General features: G+C 38.6%; 1 protein-coding gene across 1 annotated transcript in view; it reads left to right on the top strand.

The window, feature by feature from the left end:
- The window catches only part of LOC111868222 (protein mahjong), a 70572-nt gene extending 54292 nt beyond the window's left edge, over positions 1 to 16280 (top strand). Inside the window, exons 21-28 of the mRNA XM_023858673.2 lie at positions 188 to 259; positions 3350 to 3489; positions 5582 to 5666; positions 7383 to 7592; positions 10170 to 10368; positions 11438 to 11595; positions 13680 to 13764; positions 15387 to 16280. Coding sequence (XP_023714441.1) covers positions 188 to 259; positions 3350 to 3489; positions 5582 to 5666; positions 7383 to 7592; positions 10170 to 10368; positions 11438 to 11595; positions 13680 to 13764; positions 15387 to 15610 — 1173 coding nt within the window. The 3' untranslated portion in view covers positions 15611 to 16280. The remainder of the gene's footprint in view (positions 1 to 187; positions 260 to 3349; positions 3490 to 5581; positions 5667 to 7382; positions 7593 to 10169; positions 10369 to 11437; positions 11596 to 13679; positions 13765 to 15386) is intronic.
- Positions 16281 to 19468: the final 3188 nt, after the last annotated feature.

Below are 19468 nucleotides of genomic sequence, written 5' to 3'. Positions count from 1 at the left end.
CAGTAACATAAAATTCTCTGATGTACTTTGGGTCCAGTGTCAGCTTAATTTCTTCTAAATTTGGTGGACTCAGTTTAATACCAGTCCAGAATATGGTGTCTCAGATGTTACACCAAGTCCAGCCGAGTACCTGAGGGTTAAACACAAATTTGCTTATTTTTATCATTGTGTCTTTATTCTTTGACAGCCTTGTGACCAGTTCCTCATGATGGGGACATACCAAGGGGAGGTTAAAATGTTCAACTTACATACTGGTTCAGTGAGTATTAACAATGTATACATTGCAATTCTGTTTAAGCTGGGGCCACACGAGCGCACAAAATACGTCCATTACAACGAACATACTTTATGACGGACGTTGCCGAGGACACCACACAGTTGCAGAATGCGGTGCATAGTTTTTTGTCTGCAGTGGAGCCAGAAGAAAGCATAGCATTCATCTCTCTTGTTTATTTCTACAACGGACGTCACGACGTTCGTTACAGCGGATGCATTTTGTGTGCTCGTGTGGCCCCAGCCTTAAGGTTTCACATATTTGAGATTTTTTTTCATAAATTTAGTGCCAGTGAACATATAAAATAACACTCCTCTGCGAATGTCTGGACATCTAAATTTTAAACCAGAAAAGTGCAGCATTTAACATGAATTGCTATAAATCTTGATTAATAGGTTAAAATGTTTTTATATTACATTCAGAATACTATGCACATCCATGTATGATATATCAGTGGTTCCATATGCTTTTAAAACTTAATGTTGGTAAATTAATCTCTGAAACCTGTTCATATGATTGCATTGTTCGCACCATTTCCATTACCAATGAACTTATTGGACTCTTCTGCTGGCTGCAGTATTCATAAAGCTGGAGCATCATGACAGCCTGTGTTTCTATGTGGAAGGAATACAGTGCCATCACCTTCTATGATCTAATTATCATTATACTCGTATCTGCCAAAGTATGTGCACTCCAAGTTTCGTTTTCATCAGGAAATTATTGCATGCTTATAATTAGTAATTCATTGCCTTCTCTGTATGAATCATCCTGTACATTTCAAATTCTCTAATAATTACAGCTGCTTTCATGACAGCAGCACACTCATTTCCCACTCTGTCACTTTTAATTGCCCATGTACAGAACCATTGATAATGATTTTTTTCAGTATGTATGAGTCTGCATTCACTCATTTAATTGGCAAAGTGTGTACACAGTTGAAACAACTAGTACAACAAATCACAGCCTAAAGAATAAAACCCATATGGGGATCAAAACGTAATAATTTCCTCTTTGAATTGTTAACAAAGGAAATGGAATTCTTATAAAATTTGCCTGAGGTAGTCTAGATATTACTGTTATGTGTGAGAAAGTGATGAACATGGCTGTATATATCAGTTGGTAATAAAGGGATAAGTGGGGTTTTCACTGTACCTATAATTATAGGTCATTAAAACTTAAATTGTTTTTGTACTATTATAATAGTACAAAAACAATTTAAGTTTTAATGACAGTATTTTTCCATGAGAAATTAATTTAGTTTGTTACTTATCTGATAGTAATGGGGATAGACTGTATGGTGTTAATACGAGGGTTGTACTGAAAGTCACGAGCAACAATTTTTTGTAAAGTAACATGCTTTATTATTGGCAAACCAAATACACCACCTCAATCTACAGACCTTTCTTTATTTTTCCACATAATCACCACTTCTTTGTACACATTTCTCCCAGAGTTCTGGGAGTTTGAAAATTCCCCTTCTGTAAAATTCAGTTCCAGCCATCCGAAGACACTGACACACTGCTTTCTGAATTGCCTCCCTTGTCTCAAAACATTGTCCACGCAGCTGATCCTTCACAAATCCGAAAAGACGCACAAATCTGAGAAGATGGCAGTCGGAGGGTGCCAGATCAGGGCTATAGGAAGGGTGTGGAAGAACTTCCCACCCCATCTTTGCAATTGCTTCCATTGTGAGGAGAGCGTTGTCATGCAGGATGATGATGTTTCGTCCCGGACGTTTATCGCGCAATGCACGACGGAGCTTGTGCAGCGTCTGGACATAACGAGCAGCATTGATGGTTTGCCCAGGTTCCAGGAATTCGGCCAGAATAAACCCCTCTGCATCCCAGAAGACTGTGCCCATCACCTTCGCAGCTGATGGCACTGTCTTTGCCTTCTTTTTTGATGGAGAATGCAAATGGTGCCATTCCATACTCTGCCGTTTCGTTTCAGGCTCGAAATGGTGAAACCAGCTTTCGTCACCTGTCACAATACAGAGCAAAAAATCATCGCCTTCATGTCGATATCTCTGCAGCAGTTCTGAGATGATGGCTTTTCGCTGACCTTTGTGGTCTTCGGTCAATAACCACGGGACACAACGAGCACAAACTTTCCTGTAGCCCAAGCTTTCAATCATCCCCTTTACTGCACTGTGCCCTATTCCAAGTTTTTGGGCTATTGTGTCCACAGTCACACACCTGTCATCTTGAATGATCTCGTCTGCTCTTTCCTTGTTGTGTTCATTTGAGGCTGTTCAAGGATGACCGCTCCGAGGCTCATCTTCAATGCTGGTGTTCCCATCTTTAAAATGTTTCACCCATCTTCGAACACTGCTCGCACCCATGCACACACTTCCACAGTCACACTGAAGTCTGGTGAATTTCTGCAAAGGGGATTTCCTCTTTCACAAGAAATTCGATGACAGCATGCTGGCGAAATGACATCATTGTTGGCTGTTTTGTTAGGAGTGATACTGGTCACGTGATGCAAGCTATTGATGTCGCAAGACACTGAAGGTTAACATAACAGCTGGTTCCACCTACCACCATACTCTCTTTCATCTGCTGTTCCAAAGTTGCATGCAAAAAGAAGTTGCTCATGACTTTCGGTATGACCTGCGTAAGTTGCCAGAAGGCAGAAACTATACATAAATTTGTCCAGCAGTCTATCTTATCATTTTCATAGAATGGTTAAAGAATGAATAAGAATATTGTAACATATAGAACTAAAAAGTAGAGTTCCTGTTGTATACAAAGATAAACAATATAAAAAATGGTTAATAAGTTGGTATTAATCTCCTACTAGTATGTCCAAAGTTTTGAGTGATTTGTTTTGGCATGGCGGAGAACTGTCTGCTTCTTCCTGAACAGCTCTGTTATACACACAAGATGATTCCTAAGTCTGTTAAACACTGCATTAGATTTATTCGTTGTTTTATATTGAAATGATTTATCAGAATTGTCAGCTCTGTGTTGCTGTAGAAAAACTGGCCATGGATATCTTTTATCTTGCTGCTATATTAGTTGTTAAAAAAATGTAGTTCTGCTTAAAGAAAATATAACAATAAGGATTTTGCAGGAGGAAGCCACATACCAATGCCATGAGTCCTATGTGTACCATTTGCAAGCCAGCAGAGATCGCTCCCTGCTTCTCACATCTTCCACTTGGCGAAGACCACTTTCTGCGCTATGGAGCATCAACAAATTTTTTGAAATGAAGTAAGTATGCCTCTATAATACCCCTGTATTTAGAGCTAGCCTGTAGCAGTTGTGACACTGTAATTTATCTCTGCTGTTATACATAGTCCCATTGTGCTTTCCTTTTGTGTTGTATTTATAAATGTTGACTTAGCAGGGTTATTGTTACGTGATGGGACAATTATTTTAGTCATGTCCTATTCATGTGATCATTCTGACAACATGCCATTCATGCTGGTTCATTGTTTTGTAACCTCTGAAGTAGCAACTTTTGACTGAGTCTGAAGGAAAACCAAAATGAATGTTTTCTCATTGTAATTGGTGAGTGGGATGGGACTGCAATGGGAAGTTTAAAGCCAGGCATCAGCATGCATTTCGTATTATGCTAGTGGCAAAGTGAATGAAAAAGATAAATAAAAGTTCTCTTGCATGATTGTAGTTTTTTGTGGGGGGGACTGCCAATAGAAGTTTCAAATTCATTAACCTGCAACCTTATTGTGACACTAGTGGGAATGGGACCTAAATGAATAAAAATTTTTTCACCTGGTTGTAGTTTTGTGTGTGTGTGTGTGTGTGTGTGTGTGTGTGCACACACTTGCACCTGTGTGTCATATGTGATATGACTGGCCATATTTACAGCATGAGTGTATACAGTGAAACTTGTTTAAGGTTTCTTTGGCCCTCAATTGATTTGAACACTAAACTGAAGAATATCTTATAGGGAGGTAATTTAACAGTGAGATTATTGATTTGGGATCGTTTCATTTGAGTGCTGAGTGAGGGGAAAACTTATGTTAAGGAACATTAAATGGGGGTTCCACTGTGCTTGGGAAAGGATAGGCAAAATGCACTACATGCTGATGGCTACATATGCTGCAGTGAATAGACTTGTGAACAGAAGAGAAGGACTAGAGCTCAGTTTTCACTCCACATTTATTTGATGACCACCGCGTGAGCTATCAACTACCGTAGAACTGTTAGACAAAATTGTAAAGTGATGTGGAGGAGCCTTGAGAGTAAGACGCTAAAATTGGATTGGGGTGACGTCCTGGGGTGAGCGGTAACTTGATGGCAAGATATGTATATATTAACTGAACCATCAGGAGGAGCCATCATCTCTAATGATCTTGGAAAAGCAAGAGAAAAAAATCCACCAGTGTTGAAAACTGCAGTCAGCAGTACAAAAACAGTACATGCCTCAGAATGCTTGGCTACCATGGTTGGCATAAGGATCTACAGAGTGTAAAAATCAGTAGTTAGTTAGTTAGTTATTGGAGAGGGTGGGTTTCCCCATGCACTTAGACCTGTATTGGTCCATTGTGCTTCCCTCTATGATTTCTACCAGTTTCTATATCCTACCGGTACTGGTGCTTACCATCAGTCCCGCCCAGCCAGCGAGACCAGCTCTACTAGCTGAGAGGTATCTATAATGCTTCCCCCATCTACCAGAGGTATTAGAGACTGTTGTTGGGCGGGAAACATCCGTAATTTGGCTCAGTGACCTCCTTTGGAGATATTAGGTTCTTTTACATGCCGTAAAGCTACGACACGGGACCCACAGCTTAAAGTCCCTCCTGGAGGACTTGTTCCCTGAATTTTTCCGCCCTTAAAAATTCGATGACCTCCGCCAGGTATTTGAACCCGCGTACTACGAGTCATGAGGTGGGAACGTTACCTCTAGACTACCGAGGCCACTTATGTAAAAATCAGTATGACTGTTATAGTCATTTCTAGTTACAAGTTAAAAGGATCCAATAAATTCAGTTATCAAAGCAAACCCCTTGTTTTGTCACTAACATGTGACAATATGTATTTTTGTATTATCACCTATTACTAATTTGAATGTATAGATGAGTTTTTATGCACTTTAAAACTTTGTGAAATGTACTTCTGGCATTAAATTAAGGCCTAATTACTTGTGAGTTTGGTCTCAGCCCATTAAAATGTGTGCACTATAGTAACTTCAACTGTCAGTGGAGGTGTAGTTAGTTGTCCATTTGTAGATCCACTGAACTGACACAGATATTAGAGGACTGGCTCTAAATGCAAGCTTACTCAGTATATTGCCCATCTTTCAGTTAAGCCATGTTTCTAATGTGATGGATGTTCGCAGGTTTGCATTAGAAGAGGAGGAATATGTGGAGTTCAGTAAGCTCACTCAGGACCACATCATTGGGACCAAAGGAGAAATAGCTACGGTTAGTTTATCTGAACTTTATGTTACAAACAGACTAGGCAGTGTGATCAAACAGTTTCCAGACTACTTACAAGATGACACAGCTGTGGTTCAGAATTCCTCTGCTAGGTGGGGGTAAAGTAGAACCTGTTGAGTCATTTGCTATTCATTTCAGAGTTGTAGCTTGTGTCACTTAGAAGTAATACCCTGAGCAGGTTGGTGTAGTGGTAACACTCCAGATTTATATTCATGAGGTGCTTGGCTCAAGTCTCAGCCAGGTTACAGTCTGTCCTGGTTGAGGATTTTTGTGGTTTTTCTTAGTCCCTTCAGGCATTTGTTGGGTTTGTTTCCCAATTAAGCTAAGACCACTTCTTTTCTAATCCTTTCCAGTTCATCATTTATTAAGTGCCATACCAGTTAATGCACTATAATTTAGATACTATCATTGTCTCACAGTAAACCACAGAACTAAGAGGTAACACTTTGTGAAGTGAGGTTGTGTGTTGTGCCTTCTGCAATTTCATTTGTCAGAAAATGGCTGATTTCAAGGAACATGAGTTCTGCTGGAATCAATAATTACATTGAAAGAGAATTATCATTCTGTCTGAAGTTTTCCCTGAAGGTTCTGATGCACATCAACTAAGTTATGAGTTTGCTTATCAGTCAGAAGACTGCAACATGAATTTTGCAGAAATCTGTTTCATGTTTGAATATTGTGTCAGAACACTTTGGCATGATAACAAATGATATTCTGATCTTATTAGCCAAGCTGTGAATAGCAGTGTGCTTGTTTTCATGAAAAAAATTCCCGTATTTATGCTACATTTTCTTTTGTTTTGCTCATGGATGGCTACTCTGGATGTCAGCATGAGTAATATATGTTACTCCACTTTGAAGTTGGAAAACCAGTTGTGTCTTCGAGTTCTGTTTGCTTCTTCCTCTCTGAAAGGAAATTTTAACAGCTTATAAGATTCTGTAGCAGTTCTGCCTAGTTTGAAGGAAAACTATATGCTCACCCTGTGTCCTTTGAAACGTGCCATTTTCTGATAAAATGTAAATTACATACAGGGCAGCAAACTTCCTTGCTTCACAGGGTGTTACTTGCGACTGACACAAGCTAGAATTCTGAAATCAATGGCAGATGACTCAGCACATTCTAAAAGTTTTCCATGTGCTTGACTAATCAAGCATTGCTCCATGAAGGTGCCTGGGAGAGTGAATGTATAATACACATATTCTTCACCTTGGCACTAGTTGGAGGTGAGTGGATATCTTCACGCCCCAGCCACTTTAAACCAGAGAAAGAGCCCATTGGATAGGGGCTGGATGGGCCCAAGAAACAGTTGGGATGACGTGGAGAAGAGAAAAATCTTGCCTCTCCTGAGACTCAAACTCTGACTCCTTGGCTGTTTAGGCCAAATCCATTTGCTATACCAACTGTGGTGTCCTGGCTGCTGGTTCATATGACTTGTCAAATGTGACAGTTCATCTTCAGAAGTTATTCCTGTCACAGCATTGTAAATAACATTATGTGGTGGTACACTAGTAATCACACATACATAAAAAATTATTGTAACATTTGGCATTAAATGTTCGAATTTACAGGTAAGCCATTCAGCATTGGCTGAAAGTATTTAGTGTNGGGGGGGGGAGCATTGCAGGGTGTTATAGAGTGGAGTATTCTTCTTTTGGTGTTTTAATTTGAATTGTTTTCTGCCCCTTTAAATATTGTTTTCAGATCTATGATGTAGCCACAGGAAAGAAGATACTGACTTTGACTCCCCAGATTTCAAATCAGTACACCAAGAACAGGGCTACATACAGTCCTACAGATGAGTTCGTACTTTCTGATGGAGTTCTCTGGGATGTCAGCTCAGGCAAAGAAATCCATAAGTTGGACAAATTGAACCAAACATTAAGTGGGGTCTTTCATCCTAATGGCCTGGAGGTAAATGTAGTGATAGTACAATTTGATTTGCAAGGACACTCTTCAAGGTGCAACTTCATGTCGTGCTCGTAGACTGTTGGTGTGCTATATTATCACTTAACTAATTCTTTAGACAAATTAAAATAATTTTAACCAGTTTTAATGAAGTTTTGTAACAGTGAGCTAGAAAAAGCAATGCATTGAAACAGTTACATAGAAGTATGTACCTAAAGATGACTTTATAAAGTCAAAACAAATCATACAAGTAACCCTCATAGAAAATGACAACATAGCACACCAACAGTCTACAAGCACAATGAGAAGTTGCACCTTCAAGATTGCCTATGCAAATCAAATCATTAACCAGTGCAACAGCTGAAATGTAATAATACAGTGGAAGTCCCATTTAATGTTCCTCAATTTAAGGTTGTCCCTCTTTTGAGCTCAGTTACAGTGATCCAGAGTTAATAAACTCAGTGTTAAATTGTCTCCTTTTGAAATTTTCCTTAGTTTAGTGATAAAATCCACAGGTCCCCAAAGAAACCCCAAATGGATGTTTCGCTGTACATGATGCAAGATGTGCCATGGACAGTGTCCTTTGGCTAGAGTAGATGTATGTTTACAATGTATCTGAAGCTGTCTCAGTCTTCAATTAGAGAACGGGGAGGGAATGGAAGTATCTATTCAGTGAGGCCCAACGTATAAGCCTAGTCTTTATTAAACATGCATTGGTAATATTCAAGTATTATCATTACAGCAGCATAGTACAGTGAAGGCCCTCCTCCTCCTCCTAATAGAGCTCATTTGTTCTAATTTCTTATATAGCATTGTACAAAATGTGTTATGTGTGAAGTTTTTTGATTTTGCCTTTGTTTTCAAAAAGTAACGTGTCCCTCTCCTGAAATATATATGAAATTACATCTTTCGTCTGTTATTAGTTCTCTTTATGGTCCACAGTTTACTGCCGTCTACAGTACTCAGTTTTCAGTTGGAATGATAAAGCTGCAGAATTTTCATGGAGATAAATACTGAAACAACTAAAATTATATCTTTCACTGGAGGGGAACCAGTTAGAGGCAAGATGTGATATTGTGGTGTATAGACTCACTGCTAAGTGGTGACTCTGTAAGCAATAACCATTCCTAGGCAATGGCTTTGTAAACATGTTCCCGCAGCAATGAATATGCATGCAACAGTAGTGTTACTGTTGGCAACACGGTGTTTTCTATGTGGTCCATGCCAAGATGTTATAACCAGGACAGTTGGAGCAGTGAGTTCAGTTGTGGATAGTATTAGCTGGTGGGCAACAGCATGAGCACAGAAGCTGAAGAATGTGCATCACTGAGAGCTGTTACCAAAGAGCAACTAGAGAAGACTATGAAAGACTGAGGCTTGTTGTGTGCTGTAGTGATTTGTAATGTGTGTAGATCAGTGATAGTGCCATAATTGCTAGTAGTTCCAAGTTGTGTGCATAAGTGGTCCATAAATCCATTCGCCAATCCATATCCCATCTATAGTAACCCCTAAATCATGACAGTATGATACTTGAACAAATGAATACTTTTAATTATGAAGGATAAAGTACAGCCTATGAAGCTGAAAGGGATTTTACTTAAGCAGTTGGTCCCTTAAAATATTTGGAATTAGATACTCAAACCATCATTAGTTTCTAGGTGTAGATGGATATGAACATGTAAGACTCTTGCTAGACCATTATCTTTTGTTAGTAAATCATGGACAATGAAAAGAACTGATGAGAGAAGATTAATACTAGCAGAAATGTGTTTCACAAAGTGTGCTGGGGGATGTATCCTCTCAAGACCATGAAATAACTGTAGAAATTGCAAAAGATTAGCAAATTCCATAGGTAATGGAAATCTGAGAACAGTGTAGAAGAAGTTGGAATGAATGTATTTGACAGGATTCTGAAAAGGATTTTAAAGTATCAGCTGAAACAAAAAAGAAGTTTTGAAAGACCTCAAAAATTATGGAATGATGGTGTTTTACAGTATGTCCTTTAACAGGTCTCAGTAGGCCTAATACTCAGAAGGAGGAGGAGGGTGACAGTGATAACAACAACAATAATGACTTAACTGCCATATAATAATCATGCAACAAAGCTGTAATGAATCTTAATTTTTAGGGCTAAAGATAGTTTGAAAATGGGGTGTATAATACCAGTTGTTTTGATTGAACCCATAGTATTTACATTCATATTGTTTTCTCATTCAGAAGAAGTTGACATATGGCAATATTTTAAAAATATTAGTGAGATTTCATTCGTGGATCTGAGGCATTGGGTTTAGTGTAAAGAATCCCTTTGTGAATTGTATGTTTACATCTTGCAATTCATATTTCTCATCAGAATTCCTCCTCCAAGTTGCATAATTACTATTGTGCATTGATTCTGATATGAAACGAACAATTGAATTTATTATCCCTTTCAAAAAATAGGGAACTGTATTAGACTAAATTGTGGTAGTCTTTGGCTCTTGAGACCATTATGTCACAGAAAATACACTTTAAATAGTTTTATTCGCTGGTGGTGATTCCTGGATTAGACTTCCTCCAATATGTGGCATGGTAATTTGATTCTAGGTTGTGTCAAATACTGAAGTGTGGGACCTACGCACATTTCACCTGTTACGAACTGTGCCTGCACTAGACCAATGCCAGGTACTGTTCTCTCGTGCACGAGCCGTCATGTATACAGTGTCACTGGAGCAAGAGACTGAAGAAGACACAGCCTTTGAGTCATCGTTCAAGACATTAGATGCTTATGACTATTCTAGTATAGGTAATTATGTATTTTCTTATTTATATTTAAGATACACTGTGAATCCTTCTTAAGATTCTTTCTAAGAAATGAACAAATCAAGCTCATGAAGCTGTAATATTTCTTAAAAGATAAGTTTCGAAAACCAATTTCAGGTTAATTATTTTTCACAAGGAATTCCTTACTTCTGTTAAGATTCACTTTAGTAATGTATTGTTGTAAAATCAGGGTAAATTATATACATGTTCACATTTTGTCGTCAGGTTGCATCGATGCAGTATAGTCTAGATATTGACAGGCTTGTTAAATAAACTACATTAAGGATTTAGAATATGGAACAATATGGTATGTTTATATGCTGCTAAATCTAGGTTCTATGGTTTATTTCATGATGCTCTCAATAACTCAGATATTACACAATGTCAAATAAAATAAATCCTCAGGAGATGTAGCAAAGTTCATATATGTTGGAATCCATGAAGCATGAAATGGTTTAATTATCATGGTTGCATTTTGAGAATTTCTTAGATCATGAAAGTGAAGGTGGAAACAAATTTTATCATATTTTTCTGGTGTTTCAAGGTTTTGCAGCAGTTTAAGATTCACAAACAGAAAACTGCTTTGTGTTGAGGGGAAGTGGTGGATGTCTCCCAATATCACAGAAGTTATTATACAAAGCATAACACACAAGACTTGAGGTTTTCATGGCAGTGACTCTGAGGAATACTGTCGCCTGGGAAGTGACACTGTGTAGATCAGAGTAACATGCCACATTCGTCTTTGAGGCTGAGGAGTAAATATTTGCCGTCTTGATTCAAAGGTTTTCTAAGCTCAGACCTTGCACTAAGTACCCTTCCCGTACAGGTTAACTGAGATTTTAGGTCTCACAGCGGTGACTATGATAGTGCTGGGAATCGAACCTGAACCTCTGGATCTGTAGCCAGGAACTCTAACCACTAGACCACAGAAGCTGACTTTGCCAACAAGCGGCAGTCACTCGGTTGGTATAGTTCGCTTGCGGACTAAAACCACGGAGTTTATTTTTAATAGCAAATTAACTATAAGAATATATTGTTTTTCTTTCTTGCAGCCACCATTGATGTGAGGAAAAATGTCTATGACCTAAGCTGCAACAAATTTGACACCCAGATTGCTGTTGTAGAGAATCAAGGAATGTTTGATAGTGTCCAGGAGTCATCTGTTCGACTTTATGACGTGGGAAGAAGAAGGGATGATGAAGACGAAGGGGTGAGTTGGAATTACATTCTGTTTCATAATAAAGAAACAGAATTGTATAGGCTGGCATAAGAAATTATCCCTCATTTAAACTTTGCATGGTAATTGTAATCACAACTACAAATTTGGTGTATGTACACAAGCACAAAGACAAAGAAGATTTTTCTTAGCAGAGTACATTTTTAGTATGGTTACCATTCTGCCATACAACTTTTAAAAGACAAACATGTATGTTTGCAACTGTGCAGTGTCACATGTCTTCTGTAAACTGCCAATACAATTAGATGACTCTATCCCTAAGACCCATTAATCAGGCTATTTTAGGAACAGCTTTTCTTTCATAAATCTCGAAAGAAAAAGGTTGCATGGAGTAATGCTCAGACTGTTGGATGGCTAGATCCTCCCTTATGTATGACAATCAGCATACTGACCAAAAATCATATGTGGCGCAAAGATTTCATGGTAGAAGTCTGACATAATTTTCGATGTGTGTGGCATGGCCCCTTTTTGCATAAATCATTGTATGTTTATTGACAAACCAGCTGGAGCAAGTTGAGGCATAAAACTGTCACTAAACATGTTGAGGTACCTCTTAAGGGTTTATAATTTTGATCAAAAAAGGACATTACCATTAGACCATATCACAATATGGCAGCTCACACTGTGATCTTAGCTGTGCAGTGCATGTCTCTGTCAACACTCTTTTATATTCTGCAGCCTAGAATTGAACATTTTGTTTGTCCATTACTCCATTGAGATGGAAATGTGCCACATCCAAAAATGTACATTGTATATTTGTTCAGCACACACATTGAACTCCAGTCTCTGTTGTCGGACTCTTGCAGTGAGTTTGTGCAGTACAAGCATTGTCTATTGGAACATGTTCAGATCTATAGGTTATGCTTTGCAGAATTCCCGGATGTTGTTAATTGTGTTCAAACTTTCCTTTTTCATTTTCCTAGGCTTCATTGCAGTGCAACTCTGACAGCATTAATGTTCTGGGTAGCACCCATGCTTGTAGCTTGGAATGCTTTCACCCTAAAATGAGCATCATATCATCTTTCTGTTGCAACAGGACTTTTATTCTTTGTCAAGGACAAAACAGTTTTCGCCCTGCTCAGCAGTTATTCTCCTCTTGTTTGCCGGCTTGGTAACTGAAACTATACATCCTTTTGATAGCAAAGTGGTAATCACATCCTCCCAGTGGGTTCTCTGTGCAGTAGGCCATTCACCTGCACAGTAACTGTTTACATTGAATTTTTATGTACGAAGGGGGACCCAAAAATAACCGGAAATGACCTGTTGCGCGCGCATGCTTTGTAGTTACGAGTTGTGCTGCTAGGTGGTGTTAGCTGGGGGTCTCCCGCGACTGTTAGTGAGCTGGCGTCAGTCTGAGTTAAGTGGTTTGTCTGTGGTGCGTTCCTGTTTCAACCCTTTGGCAATTAGTGAGATGGCTGACCAGAAGGAACAAAGAGCANTTTCGACGATCTTCATCAATTTCACGCACACTCTTTGTTCCTTCTGGTCGGCCATCTCACTAATCACCAAAGGGTTGAAACAGGAACACACACAACAGAGCACCACAGACAAACCACTTAACTCAGACTGACGCCAGCTCACTAACAGTCGCGGGAGACCCCCAGCTAACACCACCTAGCAGCACAACTCGTAACTACAAAGGATGCGCGCGCAACAGGTCGTTTCCAGTTATTTTTGGGTCCCCCCTCGTATATGGAATATCATCACAGGCGTTTAATCTGTTGTTGTTCGTGGATTTTAAATTCAGGAAACTGTTCTTAGATATATTCTTGAAATATATGACTATTATAGAAAATGTTTTCAGATTTTTGTGTAAACAGTTTTATCATTGTATAAGTTATATGATCATTGTTCTGATACTTTACTATGAAGTAAATAAATTATTTACATGAGAAACAAGAGAGATCACCTGTTATAATAATAATCCAAAACATTTTTTTTTATCAACACTTGGCACTCTGTCAGTGAGAAATGGACTATAAGAAATTGTATTTCTTACTGTATGCTTCAGTTACATAATGTAAGATGTTTATATTTATTTGCATCTTAAATTTCAGGAAGAAGATGAAGAGGATGAAGATATGGATGGAAGTGAAGATGGTAGTGGCTCTCCTACTGCTTCAGAAGATGAACAACAGGAAGGTAATGTGCACAAATTGTATATAAACACTTGCTTAGTTGATGTACCATTGGCAGAACTTAGGATGCTTGTTTCTCTTTGTGTCCATCCTTCTATCTGGCTACCCCCATAAATGTTATAACCAGTGGAGACATTTTCATGAAACATGGTATGAACATCATGCCATTGAGGATCACACCAGCTTTTTCGTTATAATTTCCTGTCATTAACCCTCCTCAAGAGAATTTGATACTTCTGTAGTACCAGCTGATTGGGAGAATTTTGTGTACAACTGGTGATGTTTTTTTACAAAATTTATTTTGGAAAGTAAATTAGAACTACAAGATTTATTTCAAAAATGAAATTAGAACAAGGAAAATAGCATTTTAGATTTTTGGTGGCCAATGTTGTTTGTTTCCAAAATATTGTAGAAAGGATCTCTGTTGTTGGATTGACTTCAGCATATAAACTTAACCAGATTATGATGTATTATGCCCCTTTGCTTCTTGTTTTGCTCTTCACCAGATCAGCCAAATTTTATTGGGGTTGACTTTCAAATGCTTAAAACTTGCATTCTCCAGATCCTTCATCTGGTGTCTGCACCAACTATCTGAATAGGTGGTTGACCATTCTTGAACATTGTCTACCTACCTTCATACCTCCCTACCCACCCACGCACCTTCCCACCTACCCACCTGCCCTCCTACCGTCCTACCTTCCTACCTCACGTTCATCACTTCTGTCATTATTGTGATGGCAGGTTCTCAATGTTCTTTTTGCACAGAGGCTTGAGTTTGCATTCAGCACAAATCCATTTTCATTTCTGGCATGTGTTAATGCAAAATGTAGCCTGCTCCCTGTTAGTAGCTCTAAGCACTAGAGAGTCTTTCCAAAAGAAGCTTGTGTTGCATTTACATATGTTCTGTACAGTGTGTACTGTATTAACCCATAATTTGCCTGTGTGCAGTGTTCCTACTTTCTTCCCTGAACTTCTTTATTCAGGTGAGGTGCCTGTGATGCCAAGACACCATTTCTTGTCTCAGAAATGGAGCTTGGCTCCATTTCCTCCATAAACAAGTCCAAGTTCTTTTTAAAAGAACCTAAAGTGCGGATCTTTTAAAATTCAGATGTTCAGAGTTGTTATTTACCACTATGACATCAGGACTGAGTGTTGGCTTCTGGTTTCTAAAACAGAAATTATGAACTTTTCTGCACATGCCACTTGTAATTAAATTATTATATTCAATTTACTGACTCTTCACTGTGGTTCATTTTCTCTCCCTTTTCTTCTTCCCTGATACCAATGGGCCCTGAGCATTTTTAGAGCAATATTGTAAACTAAGGCTCTTGAAATGCCTGTAGCTTGAACAGTTTCATTTTCAATCCAGTTCGTGCTTTTCTGAGGAAATTACTTTTAGTGTGCTGGTAAAACACACAAAACCATCATTCTTTTCACCTTGCATGAGAAAATAAACAGCACATTTACACTTCATAGGGCATGGCTCCCATGGAAGCAATAGCCTACATGGTCCTGTAATCAACACCTCAGTTGGAGAATCTGAATTGTATATACAACAAGCAAAAGTTACACTTGAAACTATTTCTGGTGCCATTTTCTGAATTTATATGTTTTTGTGGATCCCAGACAACAATGCAGGTGATGGTGATGGTGATGGTGCTGGTGCTGGTGATCATAACGCCAATGCAGATGAAAATAATCGGGACAGTAATGCTGCAGACAGTAATAATGAAGATGATGGGGATGATGTAGTCATGTCTGATTCAGATGATGACAATGATGACCCAGCTGCTATTTTGCTGTCGGACAGTACGGATACAGATGACATGGAAGACATATTGTTTGCTTGAACTGTGTTATTTGTGAAAAAGCTTTTCATCTCGCTACAAGGGATCAGTGACTATCAGAAATGCCACACAAGTCAATATTCCTGCCTGTGAAAAATTATTATTATCTCCTTTGGAGCAATATGTTGCAGAATTGTTTCAAATGTGGTTGTAAAAATCTGTCTGTGATCTGGGTAAAACTTCATAGATTCTTGCTATTATAACTGTCATTTTTATTTCTTTTTACCTTCATTATTTGTTTTGTGTCAGTATGTATAAGAAACTTTCAACAAGTAACAGCTCAACAGTAATATGTTCCCCCCCCCCCAGTCAGTGGAATCAGAGTATCTCTCATTCTGCCAGTTTCACTGTATAATAATTTTGCACTATGTTGAAAACCTTTGAAGACAAGCTTTAGTGCTTTAGGAGCCCTGACATCCTAACATCATATTAGAAGTGAACCCATAAAAATTGTTGTACATAGTACAGTTAGGGATATCAATTAAAAAAAAATGGATTTTGTATCATAATACTTGCTAACCTTTGGTATGAGCATGAGCATACAAGATGGCTGTGCAATGAATGATTCATTTTACTTACATTTAGGTTGCCAGTGTGTAAATCTGTTTGTCTCCCATATGTATCCTGTATAAGCTGTAATCATTTTAAGGTAATATTTTGTTATGTTTCCATATTATTGAGTTTGTCATTCTGATTAACAATTTATTTCATAGTTATGCAAGAAGAAGGCCACGCCATAGCTCAAGCGGTTAGTCGCTGGCTTCCCATTGCGACGGCCCAGGTTCGATCCAGGATCTGGTCAAGTGGGATTTGTGGTGGACAAAGTGGCACTAGGGCAGGTTTTTTCTGAGTACTTTGGTTTCCCCTGCCAATCTTCATTCCACCAATTGCTCCACAGTCACCCTCACCTATCATCTGGGGCTGGTACAATAGGCCAGAAATGGCTGCAGTACAAGGGACTTAGTCCCACCCCACTAGCAATATGCAAGAAGAAATGATAAATACACACTAACACTGAGATACAGACATGTGATCTTGATTCACAAAAAAATAATATTGCTCAAATTTTACTTTATGCTCATCAGTTAAAAGTAGGCATAGTGATGTGGGTAGTTCAGTTGAAACTTTATTCAAGAACAATTAATATGAGTATGATGATGTTTGAAACATGAACACATGCTTTCATTTTGGGGTTTTCATGGTGGTAATTATTCAGACTTTGGTCTTTTGGGTTGTTACACCATCTGATCTAATGAGTGGATTTCACTGTTTTGGAGGAATATGGTGCCTCCATTTTGAGAGTTGAAGTATATAGGGTGAGGAACAGTAAGTTTATATACGCACGTTACAAAGAAAACATCTCTCTCTCTCTCTTTTTTTTATGCTGGATAGACGAGTGCTGTTACAGGAGGAAGTAACTACCTTGTTCTTTGAAAGACCTTTTTCCTTTCTTACATGGAGTGAGTAAGGGGCTTCCATGACTTGCTAAAGGAGAATCCATCCTCCCTGTTAATGTTGTGAGGTTGGATAGCCATTGATATCCACCTATGCAAGTTAAACAAGAAGGATGGGATCTCTTTGAGCAGGTTGAAGAAGCCTCATGTCCACTCCCTAAAGTAAAGGGGAAGATATGTGCTTCTTCTTGACATTCTTCTACCAAAGGCTACCAAAAAAGTGGGGGGAGCTGTTTCCTCACTTCCCAGTTCCTGTTCCCAGCAACCCTGAAAATTTATCAAAATTCTGTTTCACTCCTGTTACGATAAAATGATGATTCTGAAGAGGACCATTTTCCTGTTCAGTATCTCTATTAGCCCAAGACTATATACTGTCTTCTATCTCCTGCTTTTGAAGCTGTGTCACCATCTTCCTCACAAACTGTGTACATAACTTAGTTGATTCCTCACTGTACATACTTCGACCTTGAATATGAGACCCCATGTTCCCTTGAAACATCCACTTTCAATACTATATGGTGTCACAACCTGGAATACCACAGTCTGAACAAAGTCCTCAGTCAGTGTGTTTGAACATCATATATCGACATCAAACATTTCACAGGTTTATTATCCATATTATTGGTAAGTGTCTACTGCAGTGATAGTGAGGGAATGAAAAATCTTACATTGTGCTGTTAGTGCAAGTATCCTCTTGTAGCAAATCCTTTGGGTACACCAAGTGCAGTTTGCAGTTTGAGGTAAAACTTAATTCATTGAATAGCTTTGCCACTGCAGGTAGACCTATTGAAGTTTCTGTGTCTTTCATTCTCTCATTTTGCCATCTTTATTCTGTTGCCTCACTAATTGCTCTCTGACTCTGTGGCTTATAAAATGAAGCAACTCAGTATTAATTAATGAGGCTGAAATGATTTATAGTTCTGGTTATTAGAGTGTTCTATGGTTTTTCTGTCCCTCTGTGTTCTCACACATTAAATCAGATCATACTGTTCCCCAGCCTTTCATTCTTAAATTGTGCTAATGTATGTCATCATATACATAAGCCTCATAACAAGATTCTGAAATACAGAAACAAAACATTTGACAAACAAGTACAACTTCCCGTTATCTCTTTGATATAAATGAGTCATGTTCAAAAACATGTACAGCATGACCCTCTTAGCCCTTTCTAGGAAAATAACGCATGTTGCAAGTTACATGAAACATTGCTAAACTACTTGTACAATGAAATCGTTGTGAAGTATCCATATACCTGTGCAGATCTAGAGTCTAAATTTATCACTGCTAAACATTCTCTTGAAATAATGTTAATTTCATACCTTTCACTGTAAAATCCCAACATTCATTGGATCCTGAAGGTTCTTTAAGATCCATTTTAACATTGTCCTCCCATTTGTGCTTAGGTTTCCAGCTATTCTGTTTCCTCAAGATTTTCCTACATTGCTCTCCTCTCCTATGTGTGCTACTTTCCCAGCCCATCTCATACTAGAGATAATAATCCTAGTAATATATGGTGAAGAGTAGAAATTATGAGGCTCCTCAAGCATGTCACTTCATCTGAGGTCCAATATTAACCTTGGTTCCCTATTCTCAAATACGGTCTGTGTTCTTCCCTTAATGCAAGAGACCAAGTTTCATACCTATACCCTACAAGAGGAAGCTTGGTACATTTTAATCTCTGTGCTTTCAGAGAGCAGAAAGGAAGACAAAAGATTCTGAACAGAATTGTAACAAGCTTTCTCTAAATTTGATCTCCCCATAATTTCTTATGAATATGATTTTAATTTGTTAATATCATTTTCAAGCATTTGAACTTTGCTTCATTTTTCAAGTTAGCTCCATGTGATGGTTCTGTCATTCATTTGTTTGACAGGATATGAACCTGTCATTATTTTTATCCATGTTTTATGTATTATAATACAAAAAACATGGATAAAACAAAAATGTGGTCTTGGGCCCCACCAAAACAAAATGGCTGGCTGACTGACTGTTGGTTGTAATGTGACTCTGAGTTGCAATAGGGGTATAACTGGGTCACCATGTTCCTGGGAGATATAAATATGGGGACCTGGCCCTCCAGGTGGGGTGAGTCTCAAATCTGAAACAGTAAAATATGGTCCTGAGTCCCGTGGGGCTCAGATCTGAGAATGACTGTTCTGGCAAGCACAAGCAGTTGTAAATGACAGACCTGTCCTCTCGTCAAACCCACAACTGTCCGATAGTAACAAAAATCTGGTCTTGGGTCCTGGATGGAGCTTGACACCAAGATAGACTGGCCGACTGACCATTCGTAGTAACATAACTTTGACTCTGACTTCTTAAGACAGTCTTGAGAGGGAAGTTAGAAGAGTGGGAGATTGGTGTATGAGTATGATGGCCACCAGCCCATGAGGATGTGAGCCCAGGA

This window comes from Cryptotermes secundus, unplaced genomic scaffold (genome assembly GCF_002891405.2).
Source record: "Cryptotermes secundus unplaced genomic scaffold, Csec_1.0 scaffold232, whole genome shotgun sequence".
In the NCBI taxonomy this organism is placed as follows: Eukaryota; Metazoa; Arthropoda; class Insecta; order Blattodea; family Kalotermitidae; genus Cryptotermes; species Cryptotermes secundus.
The sequence above is the reverse complement of the archived record's forward strand: the minus strand, read 5'-3'. Positions and strand labels throughout refer to the sequence as shown.